Here is a 25218-nt window from a genome sequence, read left to right on the forward strand (position 1 = left end):
AGCGAACACAAACCAGCGCATATACGAACGAAATGGTTCGTATGTACAAACTTCTCAGTGAACGAAGATGTTTCTAGTACGGTATCCGAAACTGCAGTAGACGACTTGACCAGTCCCCCGTCTCACAACAACAACATGGCGTGGGGGGATACGTTGGTGGTCGCCAAGACTCGTGAGCTTGTTATTGTCTTGTTATTGTGTGCCTCGACCCTTTCTCTTGACATTGACCACAATGGCTACATTCTCTACTGCCCCTGTATGGGTGAGTATTATAGCGTCCCCACACCCATGCTGGCTCCACACTTACCCACACCTATGTTGGCTCAATTACACCCACAATGGCCTGTCTAATTACCCAAAGCTATCCTAAGCTTCCTAGTATTGCGTAAGTAATGAAGAAATATGATATATTTACTCACTATAACGTAGGTGCTGGAGGTAGAACATGAAAAAAAACATATTACTACTCTGAAATAATATAAGTTTATAACGAAATTTCGTTTGCCCGAAATGTTATGTGTATTAGTGGCTTTAGGTATTGTATGTACTAGCTCTGTATATAAATCCAACATTATGTTTGTAACTCATCTTCTATGTACTTTTCGTGAATAAAATACAGTATTATTATTATAAACTAAGTGGCATGAGAGGCCATAGGAAGTCGACAATCCAAGCGACAATGTTGTGGAGCGAATTATCCAAGATATATTGTTGTCTACAGGTTATATTAAGTTATATTTGGATAGGTTAGGTTTAGTTAGGTAGGTTGTTTAGGTTAGGTAGGTACAGAAGGTTGATATGCCAGCAAACACACTCCAAGCAACAATGTGTCTTGGATAAGTCGCTCCACAACATTGTCGCTTGGACCGTCGACTTGCTTTGGCATCACCAGCACCTTATTTTCGTCTAATTTCGTTATGAAATTATACTTTTTCAGAGTAAAAATATGTTTTTCCATGTTCTACATTCAGCACCAACATTATAATGAATAAATATATTATATTTATTCATTATTAACGTAATGTTAGGAAGTTTTGGGTAGCTTATTAGGAAGCTTTGAGTAACTTTGGGTAATTAGACGGACGCACCCACAATGGTTCCACACTGGCCCCCATGCTCACAATACCCCACACCTGATGCCCCTTTTACCTAGCAGTAAATAGGTACCTGGGAGTTAGACAGCTGTTATGGGCTGCTTCCTTGGGGGGGGGGGGGTGAAAACAAATAGTAACAGTTGATTGACTGTTGAGAGGCGGGCCGAAAGAGCAGAGCTCAACCCACGCAAGCACAACTAGGTGAATACATACACTGGCCCCACACCCACGCTGGCCCCCACACCCATGCAGGCCCCCTGCACCCACGCTGGCCCCCCGCGCCCACGCTGGCCCCCCCGCGCCCACGCTGCCCCCCCCGCGCCCACGCTGGCCCCCCCGCGCCCACGCTGGCCCCCCCGCGCCCACGCTGGCCCCCCGCGCCGACGCTGGCCCCCCCTCGCCCACGCTGGCCCCCCCTCGCCCACGCTGGCCCCCCCTCGCCCACGCTGGCCCCCCCTCGCCCACGCTGGCCCCCCCTCGCCCACGCTGGCCCCCCCTCGCCCACGCTGGCCCCCCCTCGCCCACGCTGGCCCCCCCTCGCCCACGCTGGCCCCCCCTCGCCCACGCTGGCCCCCCCTCGCCCACGCTGGCCCCCCCTCGCCCACGCTGGCCCCCCCTCGCCCACGCTGGCCCCCCCTCGCCCACGCTGGCCCCCCCTCGCCCACGCTGGCCCCCCCTCGCCCACGCTGGCCCCCCCTCGCCCACGCTGGGCCCCCCGCCCATGCTGGCTCCCACATCCATGCTAGCCCCACATTCATACTGGGTCCACACCTGCTCCACAGTTGTCCCAAACACCACACTGGCCCCTGCACCCACTCTGGCCCCGCACCCACTCTGGCCCCCCGCACCCACTCTGGCCCCCCGCACCCACTCTGGCCCCCCGCACCCACGCTGGCCCCCCGCACCCACGCTGGCCCCCCGCACCCACGCTGGCCCCCCGCACCCACGCTGGCCCCCCGCACCCACGCTGGCCCCCCGCACCCACGCTGGCCCCCCGCACCCACGCTGGCCCCCCGCACCCACGCTGGCCCCCCGCACCCACGCTGGCCCCCCGCACCCACGCTGGCCCCCCGCACCCACGCTGGCCCCCCGCACCCACGCTGGCCCCCCGCACCCACGCTGGCCCCCCGCACCCACGCTGGCTCTACACCCATACTGACCCCACACTTGGCCCACACTTGGCCCACTCTTGGCCCACTCTTGGCCCACACTTGGCCCACACTCGCCCCCCCACACTCGCCCCCCCACACTCGCCCCCCCACACTCGCCCCCCCACACTTGCCCCCCCCACACTTGCCCCCCCCACACTTGCCCCCCCCCCACACTTGCCCCCCCACACTTGCCCCCCCACACTTGCCCCCCCCACACTTGCCCCCCCCCACACTTGCCCCCCCCACACTTGCCCCCCCCCACACTTGCCCCCCCCCACACTTGCCCCCCCCACACTTGCCCCCCCCACACTTGCCCCCCCCCACACTTGCCCCCCCCACACTTGCCCCCCCCCACACTTGCCCCCCACACTTGCCTCCCCCACACTTGCCCCCCACACTTGCCTCCCCCCACACTTGCCCCCCCCCACACTTGCCCCCCCCACACTTGCCCCCCCCACACTTGCCCCCCCCCCACACTTGCCCCCCCCCCACACTTGCCCCCCCCACACTTGCCCCCCCACACTTGCCCCCCCCACACTTGCCCCCCCCCCACACTTGCCCCCCCACACTTGCCCCCCCCACACTTGCCCCCCCCCACACTTGCCCCCCCCCACACTTGCCCCCCCACACTTGCCCCCCCCCACACTTGCCCCCCCCCACACTTGCCCCCCCCCACACTTGCCCCCCCCACACTTGCCCCCCCTACACTTGCCCCCCCCCTACACTTGCCCCCCCCCCTACACTTGCCCCCCCCCCACACTTGCCCCCCCCACACTTGCCCCCCCCCACACTTGCCCCCACACACCATACACTGACCCCCACACACCACACACTGACCCCCACACCATGTGTGGTGCCCATATCTTAAGCAGCACATCAAGAAACTGGAAAAGTTGCAAAGACATGCTACTAAGTGGCTCCCAGAACTGAAGGGCAAGAGCTACGAGGAGAGGTTAGAGGCATTAAATATGTCAAAACTAGAAGACAGAAGAAAAAGAGGTGATATGATCACTACATACAAAATAGTAACAGGAATTGATAAAATCGATAGGGAAGATTTCCTGAGACCTGGAACTTTAAGAACAAGAGGTCATAGATTTAAACTAGCTAAACACAGATGCCGAAGAAATATAAGAAAATTCACTTTCGCAAACAGAGTGGTAGACGGTTGGAGCAAGTTAGGTGAGAAGGTGGTGGAGGCCAAGACCGTCAGTAGTTTCAAAGCATTATATGACAAAGAGTGCTGGGAAGACGGGACACCACGAGCGTAGCTCTCATCCTGTAACTACACTTAGGTAATTACACTTTGGTAATTACCTGGTGCGTGGAAAGCAAGGTGGAGTGCACACACACCACACACTGACCCCACACACACCACACACTGACCCCACACACACACCACACACTGACCCCACACACACACACCACACACTGACCCCACACACACCACACACTGACCCCACACACACACCACACACTGACCCCACACACACACCACACACTGACCCCACACACACACCACACACTGACCCCACACACACACCACACACTGACCCCACACACACACCACACACTGACCCCACCCACACACCACACACTGACCCCACACACACACCACACACTGACCCCACACACACACCACACACTGACCCCACACAAACACCACACACTGACCCCACACACACACCACACACTGACCCCACACACACACCACACACTGACCCCACACACACACTGACCCCACACACACACCACACACTGACCCCACACACACACTGACCCCACACACACACCACACACTGACCCCACACATACACCACACACTGACCCCACACACACACCACACACTGACCCCACACACACACCACACACTGACCCCACACACACACCACACACTGACCCCACACACCACACACTGACCCCACACACACACCACACACTGACCCCCCACACACACCACACACTGACCTCACACACACACCACACACTGACCCCACACACACACCACACACTGACCCCACACACACACCACACACTGACCCCACACACACACCGACCCCACACACACACCGACCCCACACACACCACACACTGACCCCACACACTGACCCCACACACTGACCCCACACACACACCACACACTGACCCCACACACACACCACACACTGACCCCACACACCACACACTGACCCCACACACACACCACACACTGACCCCCCACACACACCACACACTGACCTCACACACACACCACACACTGACCCCACACACACACCACACACTGACCCCACACACACACCACACACTGACCCCACACACACACCGACCCCACACACACACCGACCCCACACACACCACACACTGACCCCACACACTGACCCCACACACTGACCCCACACACACCACACTGACCCCACACACACCACACTGACCCCACACACACCACACTGACCCCACACACTGACCCCACACACTGACCCCACACACTGACCCCACACTGACCCCACACACTGACCCCACACACTGACCCCACACTGACCCCACACACTGACCCCACACACTGACCCCACACACTGACCCCACACACTGACCCCACACACTGACCCCACACTGACCCCACACACACCACACACTGACCCCACACACTGACCCCACACACACCACACACTGACCCCACACTGACCCCACACTGACCCCACACACACCACACACTGACCCCACACTGACCCCACACACACCACACACTGACCCCACATACACACCACACACTGACCCCACACACACACCACACACTGACCCCACACACACCACACACTGACCCCACACACACCACACACTGACCCCACACACACCACACACTGACCCCACACACACCACACACTGACCCCTCACACACCACACACTGACCCCCCCACACACACACACCACACTGACCCCCCACACACCACACTGACCCCCCCACACACCACACTGACCCCCCCCACACACCACACTGACCCCCCCACACACCACACTGACCCCCCACACACCACACTGACCCCCCCACACACCACACTGACCCCCCCACACACCACACTGACCCCCCCACACACCACACTGACCCCCCCACACACCACACTGACCCCCCCACACACCACACTGACCCCCCCACACACCACACTGACCCCCCCACACACCACACTGACCCCCCCACACACCACACTGACCCCCCCACACACCACACTGACCCCCCCACACACCACACTGACCCCCCCACACACCACACTGACCCCCCCACACACCACACTGACCCCCACACACCACACTGACCCCCACACACCACACTGACCCCCCCACACACCACACTGACCCCCCACACACCACACTGACCCCCCCACACACCACACTGACCCCCCCACACACCACACTGACCCCCCCACACACCACACTGACCCCCCCACACACCACACTGACCCCCCCACACACCACATTGACCCCCCCACACACCACACTGACCCCCCCACACACCACACTGACCCCCCCACACACCACACTGACCCCCCCACACACCACACTGACCCCCCCACACACCACGCTGACCCCCCCACACACCACGCTGACCCCCCCACACACCACGCTGACCCCCCCACACACCACGCTGACCCCCCCACACACCACACTGACCCCCCCCACACACCACACTGACCCCCCCACACACCACACTGACCCCCCCCACACACCACACTGACCCCCCCCCACACACCACACTGACCCCCCCCACACACCACACTGACCCCCACACACACCACACTGACCCCCCACACACACCACACTGACCCCCCACACACACCACACTGACCCCCCCCACACACCACACTGACCCCCCCCACACACCACACTGACCCCCCCAAACACACCACACTGACCCCCCCCCACACACCACACTGACCCCCCCCCACACACCACACTGACCCCCCCACACACCACACTGACCCCCCCCACATACCACACTGACCCCCCCCACATACCACACTGACCCCCCCACACACCACACTGACCCCCCCCACACACCACACTGACCCCCCCCCCCACACACCACACTGACCCCACCCCCACACACCACACTGACCCCACCCCCCACACACCACACTGACCCCCCCCACACACCACACTGACCCCCCCCACACACCACACTGACCCCCCCCCACACACCACACTGACCCCCCCCACACACCACACTGACCCCCCCCCCACACACCACACTGACCCCCCCCACACACCACACTGACCCCCCCACACACCACACTGACCCCCCCCACACACCACACTGACCCCCCCACACACCACACTGACCCCCCCCACACACCACACTGACCCCCCCACACACACCACACTGACCCCCCCCACACACCACACTGACCCCCCCCACACCAGCACTGACCCCCCCACACACCACACTGACCCCCCCACACACCACACTGACCCCCCCACACACCACACTGACCCCCCACACACCACACTGACCCCCCCACACACCACACTGACCCCCCCACACACCACACTGACCCCCCCACACACCACACTGACCCCCCCACACACCACACTGACCCCCCCACACACCACACTGACCCCCCCACACACCACACTGACCCCCCCACACACCACACTGACCCCCCCACACACCACACTGACCCCCCCACACACCACACTGACCCCCCCACACACCACACTGACCCCCCCACACACCACACTGACCCCCCCACACACCACACTGACCCCCCCACACACCACACTGACCCCCCCACACACCACACTGACCCCCCCACACACCACACTGACCCCCCCACACACCACACTGACCCCCCCACACACCACACTGACCCCCCCACACACCACACTGACCCCCCCACACACCACACTGACCCCCCCACACACCACACTGACCCCCACACACCACACTGACCCCCCACACACCACACTGACCCCCCCACACACCACACTGACCCCCCCACACACCACACTGACCCCCCCACACACCACACTGACCCCCCCACACACCACACTGACCCCCCCACACACCACACTGACCCCCCACACACCACACTGACCCCCCACACACTACACTGACCCCCCCTCCCCCACACACACCACACTGACCCCCCACACACCACACTGACCCCCCTCCCCCCCCCACACACACACACCACACTGACCCCCCACACACCACACTGACCCCCCTCCCCCCCCCACACACACACACCACACTGACCCCCCTCCCCCACACACACACACACCACACTGACCCCCCTCCCCCCCACACACACACACCACACTGACCCCCCTCCCCCCCCACACACACACCACACTGACCCCCCTCCCCCCCCCACACACACACCACACTGACCCCCTCCCCCCCCACACACACACCACACTGACCCCCCTCCCCCCCCCACACACACACCACACTGACCCCCCTCTCCCCCACACACACACCATACTGACCCCCCTCCCCCCACACACACACACACACCACACTGACCCCCCTCCCCCACACACACACACACCACACTGACCCCCCTCCCCCCCACACACACACCACACTGACCCCCCTCCCCCACACACACACACACACCACTGACCCCCCGCCCCCACACACACACACCACACTGACCCCCCTCCCCCACACACACACACCACACTGACCCCCCTCCCCCACACACACACACACCACACTGACCCCCCTCCCCCACACACACACACCACACTGACCCCCCTCCCCCACACACACTCCACACTGACCCCCCTCCCCCCACACACACACACACCACACTGACCCCCCTCCCCCACACACACACATCACACTAACCCCCCTCCCCCCCACACACACACCACACTGACCCCCCTCCCCCACACACACACACACACACCACACTGACCCCCCTCCCCCCCACACACACACCACACTGACCCCCCTCCCCCCCACACACACACCACACTGACCCCCCTCCCCCACACACACACACACACACCACACTGACCCCCCTCCCCCCCACACACACACACCACACTGACCCCCCTCCCCCCCCCCACACACACACCACACTGACCCCCCTCCCCCACACACACACCACACTGACCCCCCTCCCCCACACACACACCACACTGACCCCCCTCCCCTCCCCACACACACACACCACACTGACCCCCCTCCCCCCCACATACACACACACACCACACTGACCCCCCTCCCCCCCCACACACACACACACCACACTGACCCCCCACACACCACACTGACCCCTCATAGCAAGGGGCCTCGTAGCCTGGTGGATAGCGCGCAGGATTCGTAATTCTGTGGCGCGGGTTCGATTCCCGCACGAGGCAGAAACAAATGGGCAAAGTTTCTTTCACCCTGAATGCCCCTGTTACCTAGCAGTAAATAGGTACCTGGGAGTTAGTCAGCTGCCACAGGCTGCTTCCTGGGGTGTGTGTGTGTGTGTGTGTGGTGTGGGGGGGGGAAAAAAAAAAATAGTAGTTAGTAAACAGTTGATTGACAGTTGAGAGGCGGGTTGAAAGAGCAAAGCTCAACCCTGACACCCCCCCACACACACACCACCACACTGACACCCCCCCCCACTCACCACCACCTGACACCCCCCCCATACACCATCACACTGATACCCCCCCCCACACACCATCACACTGACACCCCCCCCCACTCACCACCACCTGACACCCCCCCCCCCACTCACCACCACCTGACACCCCCCCCCACTCACCACCACCTGACACCCCCCCCCACACACCATCACACTGACACCCCCCCCCCACTCACCACCACCTGACACCTCCCCCCACACACCATCACACTGACACCCCCCCACTCACCACCACCTGACACCCCCCCCCCCCACTCACCACCACCTGACACCCCCCCCCACTCACCACCACCTGACACCCCCCCCCACACACCATCACACTGACACCCCCCCCCCCAACTCACCACCACCTGACACCCCCCCCCCCCACACACCACACTGACCCCCCCCACACACACACCACACTGACCCCCCCCCCCCCACACACCACACTGACCCCCCCCCCCCCACACACCACACTGACCCCCCCCCCACACACACCACACTGATCCGCCCCCCCCCCCCCACACACCACACTGATCCGCCCCCCCCCCCCCCACACACACCACACTGATCCGCCCCCCCCCCCCCCCCCCACACACCACACTGGCCTCATGCCTCACATTGGCTCTATGCCCATTCACAAAGGTTGCCAAAAAACTTAAAAAAGGTTACTTTTGTAAATAGAGTGGTCCTGAGATATGATAATTTGGGGGATAACTTTTGAGCTACTATGATAAAAATGGTTAATGATTTTTTTTATTAGGTCAATGATCAGCTCTCTGCTCTACATTGTCAGCACTTTGTGTTCACCTAAAATTAAAATGTCTTAATTACTAAATATTTTTAGATAAAGTTTCATGCAAGGACTGTAAATATAAAGTATTTACATGTTTTTACACATACAGTATAGTATTGTATTTGTATTGGCATCTAGTGTGTGAAATGCTAATTGAAGGCTAATATAGGGACTATTCAGTCAAATATTTTAGTTTTTTATATACTCCTGTATTCAGTACATGTTTGCAAATTATTCAAAAGAAGTTCAGTTTAATTAAAGAAGAGGCTTTGATGATAATGGGTGATAAATTATTTAAGTAAAATACAAATTTTATCATACTATAACATTAAATTAAAATTTTTGCACAGGCCGATTTGGAAATCAAGCTGACCATTTCCTAGGAGCTCTTGGATTTGCCAAGGGTGTGAACCGAACGCTTGTGTTGCCACCATGGGTTGAGTACAAGCCAGGAGTTACAAGATCGGTAGGTTGATGAGTACAAGCCAAGAGTGACAAGATCAGTAGGTTGATGAGTACAAGCCAGGAGTGACAAGATCGGTAGGTTGATGAGTACAAGCCAGGAGTGACAAGATCGGTAGGTTGATGAGTACAAGCCAGGAGTGACAAGATCGGTAGGTTGATGAGTACAAGCCAGGAGTGACAAGATCGGTAGGTTGATGAGTACAAGCCAGGAGTGACAAGATCGGTAGGTTGATGAGTACAAGCCAGGAGTGACAAGATCGGTAGGTTGATGAAAGTGAAAGTAGTTATGAAACAGTGATCACAAACAATTGAAGAGGTTGAGAAATTATTATTGATTTTGATAAATGAATGACAGATGGCTGGTGACATTGTGTCTGAGGTCATCATTTGTGAGAAAGCTAAACAACTGCATGGTGATCTCTTACATAAAAACCCTGGAATGAGTGCTAGTAGTGATGTATTCAAAGTCAGTCATGGGTAGTATGAGAAATTTAAGAGAAGTGACATTCACAGTGTAGTGAGGCATGGGGAAGCTGCCAGTTCTAACAAGGATGCTGCCAAAAATTTTGTTATTGAGTTTAGGGAATATGTAGAGGCTGAGGGTTTCATTCCCAACAAGTGTTCAGCTGTGATAAGACAGGTTTGTCATGGAAAATGATGCCAGAGAGGACCTATATCACTCAAGAGGAGAAGTCATTGCCAGGACGCGAGCCAATGAAGGACAGACTGACTTTTGTGTGGAAATGCAAGTCGAGATTTTAAAGTAAAACTTTTGCTAGTTTACCACTCTGAGGACCTGACGGTGCTTAAGAGAAACACATTGCTGAAAAGTAAGTTACAAGTGATGTGGAGGGTTAACAGCAAAGCTTTGGTAAGCAGGCAATTTTTTGTTGAGTAAGCTAACCCTTGGGAGGCGCTTGGGGTTATTGCCTGCAACACCGCTAGGCGCAAGCAAAAAATTATTTTTTTTCTTTTAAGATTATTAAAATGCGTTCCCTGATCACGGGAAACATAATAAAAAAAATCGTGACATTTTGGCTGCATTAGGGCGAGGACGTCTGGCAAAATTGAGGCGTTGACAGAGTAAGCGTCGGAGGTGGTCTGCTCCACCCTCGCTCTCAGGCGGGAGTTGCCACAAAGATATTATTACCTAATTATTTCAGTCTCTCTAATTGATTTTTTTCAGCATTATTATTCAATACAGTAGTGTGTAGTGTGATATATTTATATAATGTGTGAACCATCGCTATACTCAAAAGTATGGTGTGCATATTAGTGATTCAATTATGTTCATAAAACAATAAACAAATAGTTTTGCTGTTATTACACAATATAGACATGTTATATACAGTATAAGTATCTGCATGTGTTGTTCACCATAACGAACCACTAAGTTAGTATGGTGAGTCCAAACAACAAGAGTGGCCGCCACACTCCAGCTAACAGATGCCACCTCCTTCACCAACACCTCACTTGCTGACATTCCTCCTCCTACCATACTGTTTTTGCTGTTATTACACTATATACAGAGGTTATATATAAGTACTGTACAGTGGAACCTCGGTTGATGACTGCCCTAGAAGACAAATTTTTTGGAAGACGATGTCTGTTCGTACACGTATGGGTCAAATGAGCACGTGGTGCTCGGGGCGTGAGGCCAGGCGCTCTCAGTTTGTTTACAAGTCTATCGCGCGTAGTGACAACCACGGCCGCGCTTTGAATTCTTTGTGAAGAATTTCATTGTCTGTTTTTTGTTTCTTAACATAAAAGTTCTTACGTATCACGCCATGGGGTCCCAGGATGGATGGTGAGAAGACTGGATGGATGGTGAGGGACTGGATGGATAGATAGATAGGGAGTAGATGGATGATGAGGGGGGACTGAATGAAAGGATAGGGGGGGTAGATGGATGGTGAGGGGACTGGATGGATAGATAGGGGGTGGATGGATGGATAGTGAAGGGGGACTGGATGGATGGTGGGGGGACTGAATGGATGGTGGGGGGACTGGATGGATGGTGGGGGGACTGGATGGATGGTGGGGGGACTGGATGGATGGATGGTGACTGGATGGATGGTGGGGGGATTGGATGGATGGATGGATGGTGGATGGATGGTGGGGGGATTGGATGGTGGATGGATGGTGGGGGGATTGGATGGATGGTGGGGGGATTGGATGGATGGTGGGGGGATTGGATGGATGGTGGATGGATGGTGGGGGGATTGGAAGGATGGATGGATGGTGGGGGGGAATGGATAGTGGGGGGGAACTGGATGGATAGATAGGGGGGGAACTGGATGGATAGATATCGGGTGGAATTGGATGGATAGGCAGGTGGGGGGGGACTGGAAGGATGGTGGGGAGAACCTCCATCCCCCACTCCGCCCGCCCCTCTCCCCGCTACCCCATACCACAACCGGACCCTCGATACATGCTATCTCCATCCCCCTCCCCACTACCCCCATACTGCCACAGGACCCTCCCCACTATCTCCATCCCCTCTCTGCCCCCTCCCCCAGCTGTACCCTCCCTGCCACATCTGGATCTTATTAATACAAAACGCTTCTTTCCTACCAACTGGTGGATTGGAGGCAGACTGCCTCAGACTGCTGCCTGATATTAAACTCTTGTTGCTTACTGACTGTAAATGGCTGATTGACTGTAAATGCCTAACCGGTTGTTACGCAACTGTGAATGATTGACATGCATGACTGTAAGTGACTGGTTCTGACTGGCTCCCACATAACAGAGGCAGTGAAATGCTTGAAAGGAAAGTTGGAAACAGTGATGCAGATATGAATGCGCGAGCAAGAGACGGTCTCACCCCCCCCCACTCCTCCTCCCCATACACCAACCCCGCTCCTTGTCCGTCTCCCCATACACCAACCCCGCTCCTTGTCCGTCTCCCCATACACCAACAAGAGTCTTCAGTAAAGGTAAAGTGCAGTTAAATGTTCACTTATTTTATTTATGGTTTATATTTATACCTAATTGTTTTGTGTATGAAAAAATGAGTAGTATTCTGTATAAAATGTATTTTTAAGTTAATATTTTTGGGGGTGTGGAATGGATTAATTCAATTTACATTATTTCTTAGGGGAAAATTTGTTTTGAGTGACGAATTTTTGGATGACGACGTGTCTCTGAAAACGGATTACGATCGTGAACAAAGGTACCACTCTATTTACATTTGTGTTCACCATAGCAAACCACTAAGCTGGTATGGTGAGTTCAGACAATAACAGAGGTCGCCACACACGGGGCTGGGTGGCCGAGTGGACAGTGCTTTAGACTCGTGGACCTAGGGACCGGGGTTCAATCCCCGCACCCAGCGGAGACAGAGGGACATAGTTTCTGTAACCCTGATGCTCCTGTTATCTAGCAGTAAATAGGTACCTAGGAGTAAGACAGCTGCTAAAGGCTGCTTCTTGGGTATGTGTGTGTGTGTGGAGAAAAATAAACAAAAAAATTAGTTAATAGTTAGTAACAGTTGATTGATAGTTGAGAGGCAGGCTGAAAGAGCAGAGCTCAACCCCTGCAAGCACAAATAGGTGAATACAAATAGGTAGGTGAATGCAGTCAGCTGACGCTCCCTTTCTTCCTCCCTCCCTCCCTCACCAACATTCCTCCTCCAACCATGCTGTTTGTGCTGTTAATACACTATATACACATGTTATATATAAGTATCTGCATGTTTTGTTCACCATAACTGTACAACTAAGCTGGTATGGTGTCCAAACAGCATAGTGGCCACCCTACACAGCATGAGAAGTCACATCAGCAGACGACGCCACCTCCCTCGCCAAAATGGCTCCTCCCAACATATTTCTTTTGCTGTTATTACACTATGTACACACATTATATATAAGTACGGTATCTACATTTGTGTTCATCATAGCGAATCATTAAGTTAGTATGGTGAGTCTAGACAATAACAGGTTGCCACACAATAGTCAACAGACGATGCTACCTCTCTCCCTTACCAAGATTACTCCTCCCACCATACTATGTACAGCACTAATTATCACCACAATCCTGCCATTATCAGATTGCTGGTCATTTTTATCACAGTCAGAGGTCTTCTGTGATACTATCATCGCTAAATAATAGCAGTTACATATATATTTTGAAATTTTTAGGCGAAGCTATGGTCACAAGCTGAACAGCAATGCTGTTAGCTCATGCTGTGTGCACCAGTCTTCGTTGGTCACTCAGTACTGAGGCTCTCACATCCCGGAATGTTACCCACGATTTAAGAGAAAAAATGGTGTCTGTTTACTAGAGCCCTGAGGAAGCTGATGTGAACCCTATTCACATCACATGGGGGACATCTAAATCGTGCATATTGCCCTCAATTGTATATACTGTATACGATGTGCGCAGTTCAGCGACATTTACTCAAGTTGTACAATTTGCTAAAGGATTAACCCTTTAACAGCGTAAATTGTATAGTATCCATTCAATTTAATGGCCTCTTATATACTGATCTGCCGGTAATAACGACCGGTTTGGGAAACTGGTATTTGGAGCCTCATATACCGGTCTGGTGGTCGATATAACCGTAGGTTGGTATTGGGGTTGTTTTGGTATCGGCGGGCCCTCACATGGCAACAGGCCACTGACCCTGAAGGCATGAAGGAGGGATGGGAAGCAGTGATTGATGGACGGAGGCATTGAGGGGGAGACGCAAGGAGTGTTGGTGGTGGTGGTGAGGGAGGGAGACTGTTGGTGGTGGTGGTGAGAGAGGGAGGGATAGTGGTGGTGGTGGTGAGGGAGGGATAGTGGTGGTGGTGGTGAGGGAGGGATAGTGGTGGTGGTGGTGAGGGAGGGATAGTGGTGGTGGTGGTGAGGGAGGGATAGTGGTGGTGGTGGTGAGGGAGGGATGGAGGGAGAGTGCTGTTTGGTGGTGGTGAGGGAGAGTGTTGGTGGTGGTGAGTGAGTGAGGGAGGGAGGGTGAGTGGTGGTGGTGAGAGAGGGATGGAGAATGTTGTTGGTGGTATTGAGGGGAGAGAGGGAGAGTGTTGGTGGTGAGTGAGGGAGGGAGGGTGAGTGTTGGTGGTGGTGATGAGAGAGGGATGGAGAATGTTGGTGGTGAGGGAGGGAGGGAGGGAGAGTGTTGGTGGTGAGGGAGGGAGGGAGTTGATGGTGGTGGTGAGGAAGGGAGGGAGAGTGTTGGTGGTGGTGGTGAGGGGAGGGAGGGTGTTGGTGGTGGTGGTGAGGGAGGGAGAGTGTGGGACTCAGCTCCTGGGCCTGACTCATGGAATTCAATATTCATAAAGAAATGTAAAGTACCAGTAGCGCGAGCACTCAGCGTAATATGGAGAAAGAGCCTAGATACAGGGGAGATACCAGCAGCACTTAAATCTGCAGATATAGCTCCTTTGTACAAAGGGGGGAGTAAAGCCTTGACAAAAAATTATAGGCCAGTTGCACTAACATCACACATAATAAAAGATTTTGAAAGAGTGATTAGGAATCAAATTTCTAGTTTTATGGAAAATAATGAGTTACACAACCCTGGACAACATGGATTTAGAGCGGGAAGATCCTATCTGTCACAGTTACTCAATCACTATGACAAAATCACAGAAGCTCTAGAAGAAAAGCAAAATGCAGATGTAGTATACATAGACTTTGCAAAGGGATTCAACAAATGTGATCATGGAGTGATTGTACACAAAATGAGGTCAATGGGAATAACTGGTAAAGTAGGACGCTGGATACTCAATTTCCTGTCGAACAGAACACAAAGAGTAACAGTCAATCAAATAAAATCAAGTCCAAGCACAGTTAAAAGCTCTGTACCTCAAGTTACAGTCCTTGCACCACTGCTGTTCCTTATTCTCATATCAGATATAGATAAAAATAAAAGTCACAGCTTTGTGTCATCCTTTGCAGATGACACAAAAATCAGCATGAAAATTACCTCAGCTAAAGACATGGAAAAATTACAAGTAGATATCAACAAAGTTTTCGATTGGGCAGCAGAAAATAATATGATGTTTAACAGCGATAAATTCCAGGTACTCAGGTACGGCAAAAATGAGGACCTGAAACATAATACAGGGTACAAAACACAATCGAATCTACCCATAATAGGTAAAAAACATGTCGAGGATTTGTGAATAACGATGTCCGACAATCTAACGTTTAGGGAGCATAACCAAGCAAATATTGCGTCAGCCAGAAAAATGATAGGATGGATTACAAGAAGTTTCAAATCCAGAGATCCCATCATGATGGTTGTACTCTTCAAGTCACTGGTGTTGTCCCGTCTTGAGTACAGTGGAACCTCTATTAACGAGTTTAATCCGTTCTGGCACCGAGCTCGTTACCTGGAAAACTCGTCTTTGGAAGCAAATTTCCCCATTTAAAATAAAGGAAATAAATTTAATCCGTTCCACTCCCAAAAACATCCATACTTGTATGACTTTTTTTTATGTAAATATAATGTTGCACATGTAAATATAAATGTTTTGTTGTAGTGTTTTAATATTTACTTTACCTTATGAAGAGTAGTTGCTGGCTTGAGGGAGACGATGGAGAGGTGGGAAGGAGGAGAGGGGTTATGGTGTGGAAGGGGAATCCACCTCTGAGTCAGGCGGACTCTCTCTTCTTGGGAATTTCACCCAAATTTCATTTCAAATGTCACACAAGGATGCGTTAGACCAGCACCAAATAAAAAACTACGTTGATTACACTCGTTGTGTCAACAATATAATAGTCTTACCACGAAGATACAATACAATGCCGTTTTCTCAAATAGGCAATGTGGTTATTAAAGAAAACGGAAATTTCATGGCAAACATGTATACAATTCCCAAGTCGATCGGATAAGAATTGGATTTTATAGAAATATTTGCTCAAATGACGCTTGAGCGCGGTGTTTGGGTGCATTCAAGAGAAAAAAAGTGTGTCACGTTCAAGTGACATATACCTGCGAAAGTGATAACACTTTCATAAAGTGTTATCACAAAGTGATAAATTAATTAAACATTTTCACACATCTGGTTGTCACTGCTTTATCAGGGCAGCTTTTCCAAGAATGAGTTCACCTTTTCAAACATTCCAAACACTTCCCTGATTTCAGTGGAAGAGGCAGCATCCTCCCTTACCTCCTCATTCCCTTACTAATGGTGTAAATTGTTGATGAGGACCTGCCATACTCCCTTGTGAGATCAATCACACAGACACCACACTCATGCTTTGCTATAATTTCCTTCTTTAAATCCACAGTAATTGTGTCTTTCTTCCTCTTGACAACACTATCTTTAGCAAGCAGCTTCTTTGGAGACATCGTGTGTTACAAATTGTAGTCGCAAAACCACTAAAAACTCAAAGAAAAGCTCAAATAAATCCAGAGGGATGCTTGTCGTGTGAGATACAACAACAACACTGGCGTCGGAGGCGTCCGAGAATTTGCGAGAACCCGCGAGACACTAGGAAGCGCCATGTGGTTTCACTCGTTAATAGAGGCGAGCTCGTCAATAGAGACAAATTTGCTGAGAGTGGCTTGCTCGTTACTGGAAAAACTCGTTAATAGAGCCACTCGTTAATAGAGGTTCCACTGTACTGCTCAGTACTTGCTTTCCCCTTCAGAGCAGGAGAGATTGCTGAAATTGAGGGAATACAGAGAACATATAAGGCACGTGATAAAGCACCTAAATTATTGGGATTGTCTCAAAGCTCTCCAAATGTACTCGCTAGAAAGGAGACGAGAGAGATACCAAATAATACCAAATAATAATCTGCCCGAAACGCTGCGCGTACTAGTGGCTTTACAAGAGTGTAAATACTGTACTATCCAATGTATTCTCACAAACCCAATGTACCTTCTTGTATATATAAAAATAAATATAATAAAAAAATAAATAAATAATATACATGTGGGAACCGACCTGTGAGATTTATATTTATTTAATTTATATGAATTTATATTTACGTTAATTTATATACTTCGATAGCAATTTGTATAATGATAAGTGGACTGTATTTCTGCAATAATCTCTTAATCTCACAAATCGATCCTCTACACATTAGGGGGGGTTTATATTAATTAAATATATATGCAGCCAATCAAACTACAGTATTAACTACATACATTGAAAAGGTTCCTTATCTTATAGTACAGCAGGTTAGTCCACCAGGTATAACTAGGGTGTAGACACCAAATTATCCTCTTTGAGGTAGCTTCCATCACCCAGTAACTGGTGCACAAAGTCTTGCTTCCTCGTCTTGACCTGTCAAAAGGGCGCTAGCTGTAAAGCCAGAATCCTATATATGACAAGTATTTCAGAGAAAACACTGTACATGGAATTTGAAGACCTGGCTTAATTACCTTTAGTTTGAGGCTACCACGTGCTCTAACCGGGTCACCCTATATAATGACATTAATGGCCACTAATGATAGATAATGGGTTTCGGAAAGAACACTTAACTTGATTTGATGACAGCGTGTTGATAATGGTACACCTTTGGTTTCCATAACACTACGTCCAAGTAAAATTAACAGGAGCCGAATTTGCTCCCGAGAGCCTCTGGTCTAGTCTCAACAATGGCTGCCCTCCCTCACCCTGACGCCTAGCTTACATTGTCCAGATGTCAAAAGTGATAGAAGGGTCACATTTACTCTACTTTAATATTGATAATTAAGTTAATTTATATGAGATGTTTTTCTGATGGTAAAGTCCAAAGACTAATGTATTTAAGAATAATTCCCACCATAATAGGTGGAGAATTTATAATAGTATGTGGTGATGATATCCCGTTTTCTATAGACGGTAATTCCACTACAAGTTACGTTTTCTATGGGTAACTTGTTTATACAATACAGCTATTATCTGTATGATTATTAAATGGTGTCGGATTTTCCGACAATACACATGGAAAATACTGGAAGACCAGGTCCCTAATTTACACAGTAAAATAACAACGTACTGTACTGGAGTGAACGATATGGAAGAAAATGCAGAATAGAACCAGTGAAGAGCAGAGGTGCCATAGGCACAATCAGAGAACTCTGTATAAACATCAGAGGTCCGTGGCTGTTCAACGTCCTCCCAGCGAGCATCAGAAATATTGCCGGAACAACCGTGGACATCTTCAAGAGAAAACTAGACTGTTTTCTAAAAGACGTTCCGGACCAACCGGGCTGTGGTGGGTATGTGGGCCTGCGGGCCGCTCCAAGCAACTGCCTGGTGGACCAAACTCACAAGTCAAGCCTGGCCTTGAGCTGGACTTGGGGAGTAGAAGAACTCCCAGAACCCCATCTACCAGGAATCAACCAGGTGGTGAGGGAGGGAGTGTTGGTGGTGGTGAGGGAGGGAGAGAGTGGTGGTGGTGGTGAGGGAGGGAGGGAGAGTGGTGGTGGTGAGGGAGGGAGGGAGGGAGAGTAGTGGTGGTGAGGGAGGGAGGGAGGGAGAGTGGTGGTGGTGGGGAGGGAGGGAGAGTGGTGGTTATCTTCTTGAGGTTATCTTGAGATGATTTCGGGGCTTTTTAGTGTCCCCGCGGCCCAGTCCTCGACCAGGCCTCCACCCCCAGGAAGCAGCCCGTGACAGCTGACTAACACCCAGGTACCTATTTTACTGCTAGGTAACAGGGGCATAGGGTGAAAGAAACTCTGCCCGTTGTTTCTCGCCGGCGCCTGGGATCGAACCCAGGACCACAGGATCACAAGTCCAGCGTGCTGTCCGCTCGGCCGACCGGCTCCCTGGTGGTGGTGGTGAGGGAGGGAGGGAGGGAGAGTGGTGGTGGTGGTGAGAGGGGGAGGGAGGGAGAGTGGTGGTGGTGGTGAGAGGGGGAGGGAGAGTGTTGCTGGTGGTGAGGGAGGGACAGAGAATGTTGGTGGTGGTGGTGAGAAAGGGAGGGAGGGAGGGAGGGAGAGAGTTGATGGTGGTGGTGAGGGAGGGAGGGAGAGTGTTAGTAGTAGTGGTGGTGGTGAGGGAGGGAGGGTAAGTGTTGGTGGTGGTGGTGAGGAATGGAGAGTGTTGGTGGTGGTGATGGATGGAAGAGTGGTGGTGAGGGAGGGAGGGAGGGAGGGAGTGTTGGGGTTGGTGGTGAGGGAGGGAGGGAGGGAGGGAGTGTTGGGGTTGGTGGTGAGGGAGGGAGGGAGGTGAGGGAGGGAGGGAGTGTTGGGGTTGGTGGTGAGGGAGGGAGGGAGGGAGTGTTGGGGGTGGTGGTGAGGGAGGGAGGGAGGGAGTGTTGGGGGTGGTGGTGAGGGAGGGAGTGTTGAGGGTGGTGGTGAGGGAGGGAGTGTTGAGGGTGGTGGTGAGGGAGGGAGTGTTGGTGGTGGTGATGAGGGTGATGGTGGTGAGGGAGGGAGACTGTTGGAGTGGTGAGGGAGGCGTGTTGCTGACCAGGTGATGGTTGCCAAACCTCTCACCCATACTGTATTAAAATTTTTAATCCTAGTTGTAAAATATTTATGCCAAAATGTGTTAATTTTTGTTTATTACTATACATCATTAATCATTAACATGTTTTATGGTTTCCTGTATATTAATTAAACAAATATAGTTTTATTTATGAATTATGCACAGTTGGCATCCGTGAGCAGGGGCTGACAGACATGTCCGCTCTACGCCTAGCCTCGACCCCTTTAGTAGCTCCCTTGACCTCGTTAGTACCTCTCTCCTCTATAGCCTGCTGTTCTCATGTTATGAGGAAGGCAGTGAGGGAGGGATGGAAGACATTGAGGGAGGGATGGAAGGCATTAAGGAAGGGATGGAAGGCATTGAGGGAGGGAAGGAAGGCATTGAGGGAAGGATGGAAGGCATTAAAGGAGGGATGGGAGGCAGGGAGGGAGGGCGAGTGGTGGTGGCGGTGAGGGGAGAGTGGAGGGGGGTGAGGGGAGAGTAGGGGGGAGTGAGGGAGGGGAGAGTGGCAGTGAGGGAAGAGTGGCGGTGAGGGAAGAGTGGTGGTGAGGAAGGGAGGGAGGTGTTTGGTTAATGTGGTTCACTTGTTGTGTGGTCCACTTGTCCACTTGTGTGATTAAACTTGTCATATGAAGGAATTATTAATTGTAACCTGTGATAGACTGGGCACTAACACAGGAACTAACTTGGAACACGATTACAAAATGAACTTTATTTCATTTTAGTTATATAAAATATATCATACTTGAATGTTGCTCAAAATATTACCGACACTTCAACAACTTCGGAAATACCGGAGCCCCGAAAACAATGACCTGGGTACAGCCCCATATAGGCTATTAAATCGAGTAGATACTGTATACAGTGGAACCTCGTGTGACGAGCGTCTCCATCTACGAGCATTTCGAGTAACGAATGAGCCATTCGCCGAAAATTTGTCTCGATTGACGAGCTTCTGCTCTGTTAACGAGAAAACCATGTGGTGCTTCCTAGCGTTCCCGCTGGTTCTCGCAAATTCTCGGACACCTCCATGACTGCTGTAATGTTGCAAAGCATTGAATTGATTTTTTTTTTTTTTAAATTTGAAAAAGAACAAATGTCAAAAAGGTTCATTCAGTGTATGTCAGATAGACTGCTCCATTTTCTAAAAAAAAAAAATGAAAAATAAAATTAAAAAAAATTAAAAAAAGAGCAAATGTCATAAAGGTTTGTTCAGTGTATGTCTGGTAGGCTGCTCTATTATTTAAAATATCGAATATCATATTGATGTTTTTCGGTGGTGGAATGTATTAATTTATTTCCATTATATTAAATGGGGAAGTTCGTTTCAAAAGACGAGCGTTTCACATGACGAGCTTGGTGCCGGAACAGATTAAATTTGTTAATAGAGGCTCCACTGTACTGTACAATTTTTGTTTAACTGCCTGCACAGCTCACATCGTATATATACATTTTAAAGAACCGTGTAAGATTTAAAAGTCCTACGGCTACACGAGGTTCACATCAGCTTCCTCGGCTCTAGTAAACAGACGTAATAAAAAAAATATTGGGGTAACATTCCCAAGTGTGAAGGACTCGGTACTGAGTGAGCAACCAAGGCTGGCGCACGCAGCATGAGCTAACAACACTGCTGTTCAGCTTGTGACCACAGCATCGCCTAAAAATTTCAAAATATATATGTAACTGCTATTATTTAGCTATGATAGTGTTACAGAAGAGCCTGACTGTGATTAAGACTGTGTACAATGTTCAGATATCAGTTAACACAATGCTGTTCAAGATGTTCACAGTGCTAGCCACAGCACACTGTTATTGTTTGGTCCATCTACAAATCTTGAAACGACTTGTCATGTTCCTTTACAAAATAGACTTGTGGAAAATTATTCATTTACAGGACTTAATGACCAGAATTCTGATAATAGCAGCACTGTAGCGAGTATTAGCAATGTGCATAGTATGGTGGGAGGAGGAATCTTGGTGAGGGGAGGTGGCGTCAGCAAGCTGGTGTGTGGCAGCCAACGTTATTGTCTGGACTCGTCATACCAGCTTAGTGGTTCATTATGGTGAACACAAATGTAGATACCTATATATAATGTGTGTGTATATAGTGTAATAACAGCACAAACAGTATGGTGGGAGGAGGAATGTTATGGGGGAGGGAGCATTGTCTGCTGACTGGTGGTTGGTTGTCACTACTATGCTGTTTTGATGCACCATACCAGCTTAGTGCTTCGTTATGGTGAACAAAACATGCAGATACTGTACTTATATATAACGTGTGTATATAGTGAAATAACAGCAAAAATATTTAATTATTGTTTTATGAACATAATTGAATCACTAATATGCACATTATAATTTTGAGTATAGCAATGATTCATACATTTTAACCACCATATTACTGCAAAAAAAAAAACAGAGAAAAAATAAATCGGAGACATTGAAATAATTAGGTAATACTGTATCTTTGTGGCAACTCCTGTCTGACAGCTCGGGTGGAGGAGACTGGCCCGGACGCCTACTCTGTCAGCGCCTGAATCTTGCCAGAATTCCTCGCCCTATTGCGGAAAACATGTCGCCTACAATTTTTTTATTATTTTTCCAGTGATCAGGGAACACATTTTAACAATGTTAGGAAACAAATGTTTGTTTTGAATTTGTATTTTCTGTAGAGAAATATTAGTGTTGTCGGCTAATAGCAGCAGCAGCGTCGCCCAGTGGTTAATGTTCCTGGGCCCAGCTGGTCATGTGAGCCTTGACACTTGGGCTGGTTTCTTTATCTTAGGTGCCTGCTGTCTTCTCCTCCTCCTCCTTGGTAAGTCCCTTTACTGATCTGTGATTAGTTATCTTCAGGGAGCCATCAACTGACTCCCTCCAGAAATCTGCATTGAATGTAATGAAACTCCTGTTTCTGGAGGAATCCCAGTGGCTCCCCAACATCCTTCCACCCTCCTGGTTCATTGTGGGATTTATTCATCAGGTCCACAACTGACTTGAGGAGCCGGCTTGCAGATGGGGCCGGGCCGGGCTGCCTTGTGGTGGTAATCAGAACTAAGGAGTTTTGAGCTCGTTTGAGTGAATTCCTTGTTCTGTGTGCGACTCGTTTGTAGAGTTGTTTTTTGTTTTTTGTGGAGTTGTTTAGTAGTTTTTGTGGTTTTTTCTTTGACCCCCATAGTACCCCAGACTAGTCAGTCTTTAAAGCTGCACTGACTTTCTGGAGGCTTTTTCTGGTTGAATGGTGAATTGTCACCTCCCTATGTCTCTTATGATAAGGGGCCAGGTTCTACCTTTGGTGCCCGGTAGCTCAAACGAAATTACCATGACTGATGTGACCATTTAGTATGAAGCAATCTCAGGAAAATTGCTTCAGGGAGCCATCAGTGCTCCTCCAGAAAGAAACGCTTTATTACATTCAATGGTTTTTTTTCCCCCACCTGAAGTATAAAATATAAACTTCCAACAACTGGATTTTCACTGTTGGAATCATAATAAATCACTTATTTAATTCTTGTCATAGGGCAAGAGTTGTATTTTGTAGTTTGTGGTGTAGCTTCAGCTTGCTCTTGTCACCCTTGGGGATGGGATGGGTCCAGAGTGTAACCTTGTATTGCATGAGAGGGTAGTAACACATGGCTAGTTTATGGGGATGGGCCCAGTTATTTTAGCAGGGAAATGCAATAATTTCAGACACTCTACAATTGTTGTAATATTTTATATTCGGTAAATAATAAGATGAAGAAAACTTGTTGGATAATATCAGTAAATAAAGGTATACTTGCTCAGTTAATACTGGTAAAAGATCTGTTTTATGGTATAACTGCTATTTTAACTTTTATAACATTGGATATATAAAAATGTATGGATTTTTAAAATTCTGTCTTGAATATATTTGTATGAATTAGTTCCAAGAGGAATAAGGTGTTGTTGATGTAGAATTTGTGTATTTTAAGAGTTTAGTAATCTGTTTAGAAGTATTGAGTAGATGGTAGAGCTTAGAATTTTACTATTTAAAACTTGTGGCAGTATTCATCTTTGGTTGTAGATTTCATCGCCAACATACCTTTGACAGATCCAGATCCCATTTGATACATATTTCAAAGTGGAGCCTCTTGCTAAGTTTCATCGTGTCATGACCATGCAGGAATTCATGGACAAAATTGCACAGACTATCTGGCCACCAGAGATGAGAATTGGTTAGTGTCTTACTTTAGTTTTATGACCATTAGTACTACAGTATAGTTTTGGCATGAAACTTCATTATCTCACTAGTAAGATGCAGAACTCTCTACATTACAGAATAGTGCTGATTTTTCCAGACATTATCACAATAATTCAGTACTGAGATAACATTCTCTACCACAGTGCCTAGTTTCATAATATTATCTAACACTACAATACAGTGTCTTATTTTCTTGATATTCTCTACCATTACAATAGAGTGCCTACTTTCATGATATTCTTTACTACTACAATACAGTGCCTACTTTCTTGATATTCCCTATCACTACAATACAGTGCCTACTTTAATAATACTCTCTACCACTATAATACAGTCCCTATTTTAATAATACTCTACCACTACAATACAGTGCCTACTTTCATAATATTCTCTACGACTACAATACAGTGCTTATTTTCATTGTATTCTCTACCCCTTTCAATACAATGCCTACTTTCACGATAATCTCTACAATTACAATACAGTGCCTACTTTAATGA

General features: G+C 50.2%; 1 protein-coding gene across 1 annotated transcript in view; it reads left to right on the top strand.

Annotated features, from left to right (window-relative positions):
- The first annotated feature begins 51 nt into the window (after positions 1–51).
- The window catches only part of O-fut1 (O-fucosyltransferase 1), a 63335-nt gene continuing 38168 nt past the window's right edge, over positions 52–25218 (top strand). The window contains exons 1-3 of the mRNA XM_045760633.2: positions 52–262; positions 10012–10127; positions 24569–24692. Of these exons, the coding sequence (XP_045616589.1) occupies positions 136–262; positions 10012–10127; positions 24569–24692 (367 nt within the window). The 5' untranslated portion in view covers positions 52–135. The remainder of the gene's footprint in view (positions 263–10011; positions 10128–24568; positions 24693–25218) is intronic.

Source organism: Procambarus clarkii, chromosome 63 (genome assembly GCF_040958095.1).
Source record: "Procambarus clarkii isolate CNS0578487 chromosome 63, FALCON_Pclarkii_2.0, whole genome shotgun sequence".
In the NCBI taxonomy this organism is placed as follows: Eukaryota; Metazoa; Arthropoda; class Malacostraca; order Decapoda; family Cambaridae; genus Procambarus; species Procambarus clarkii.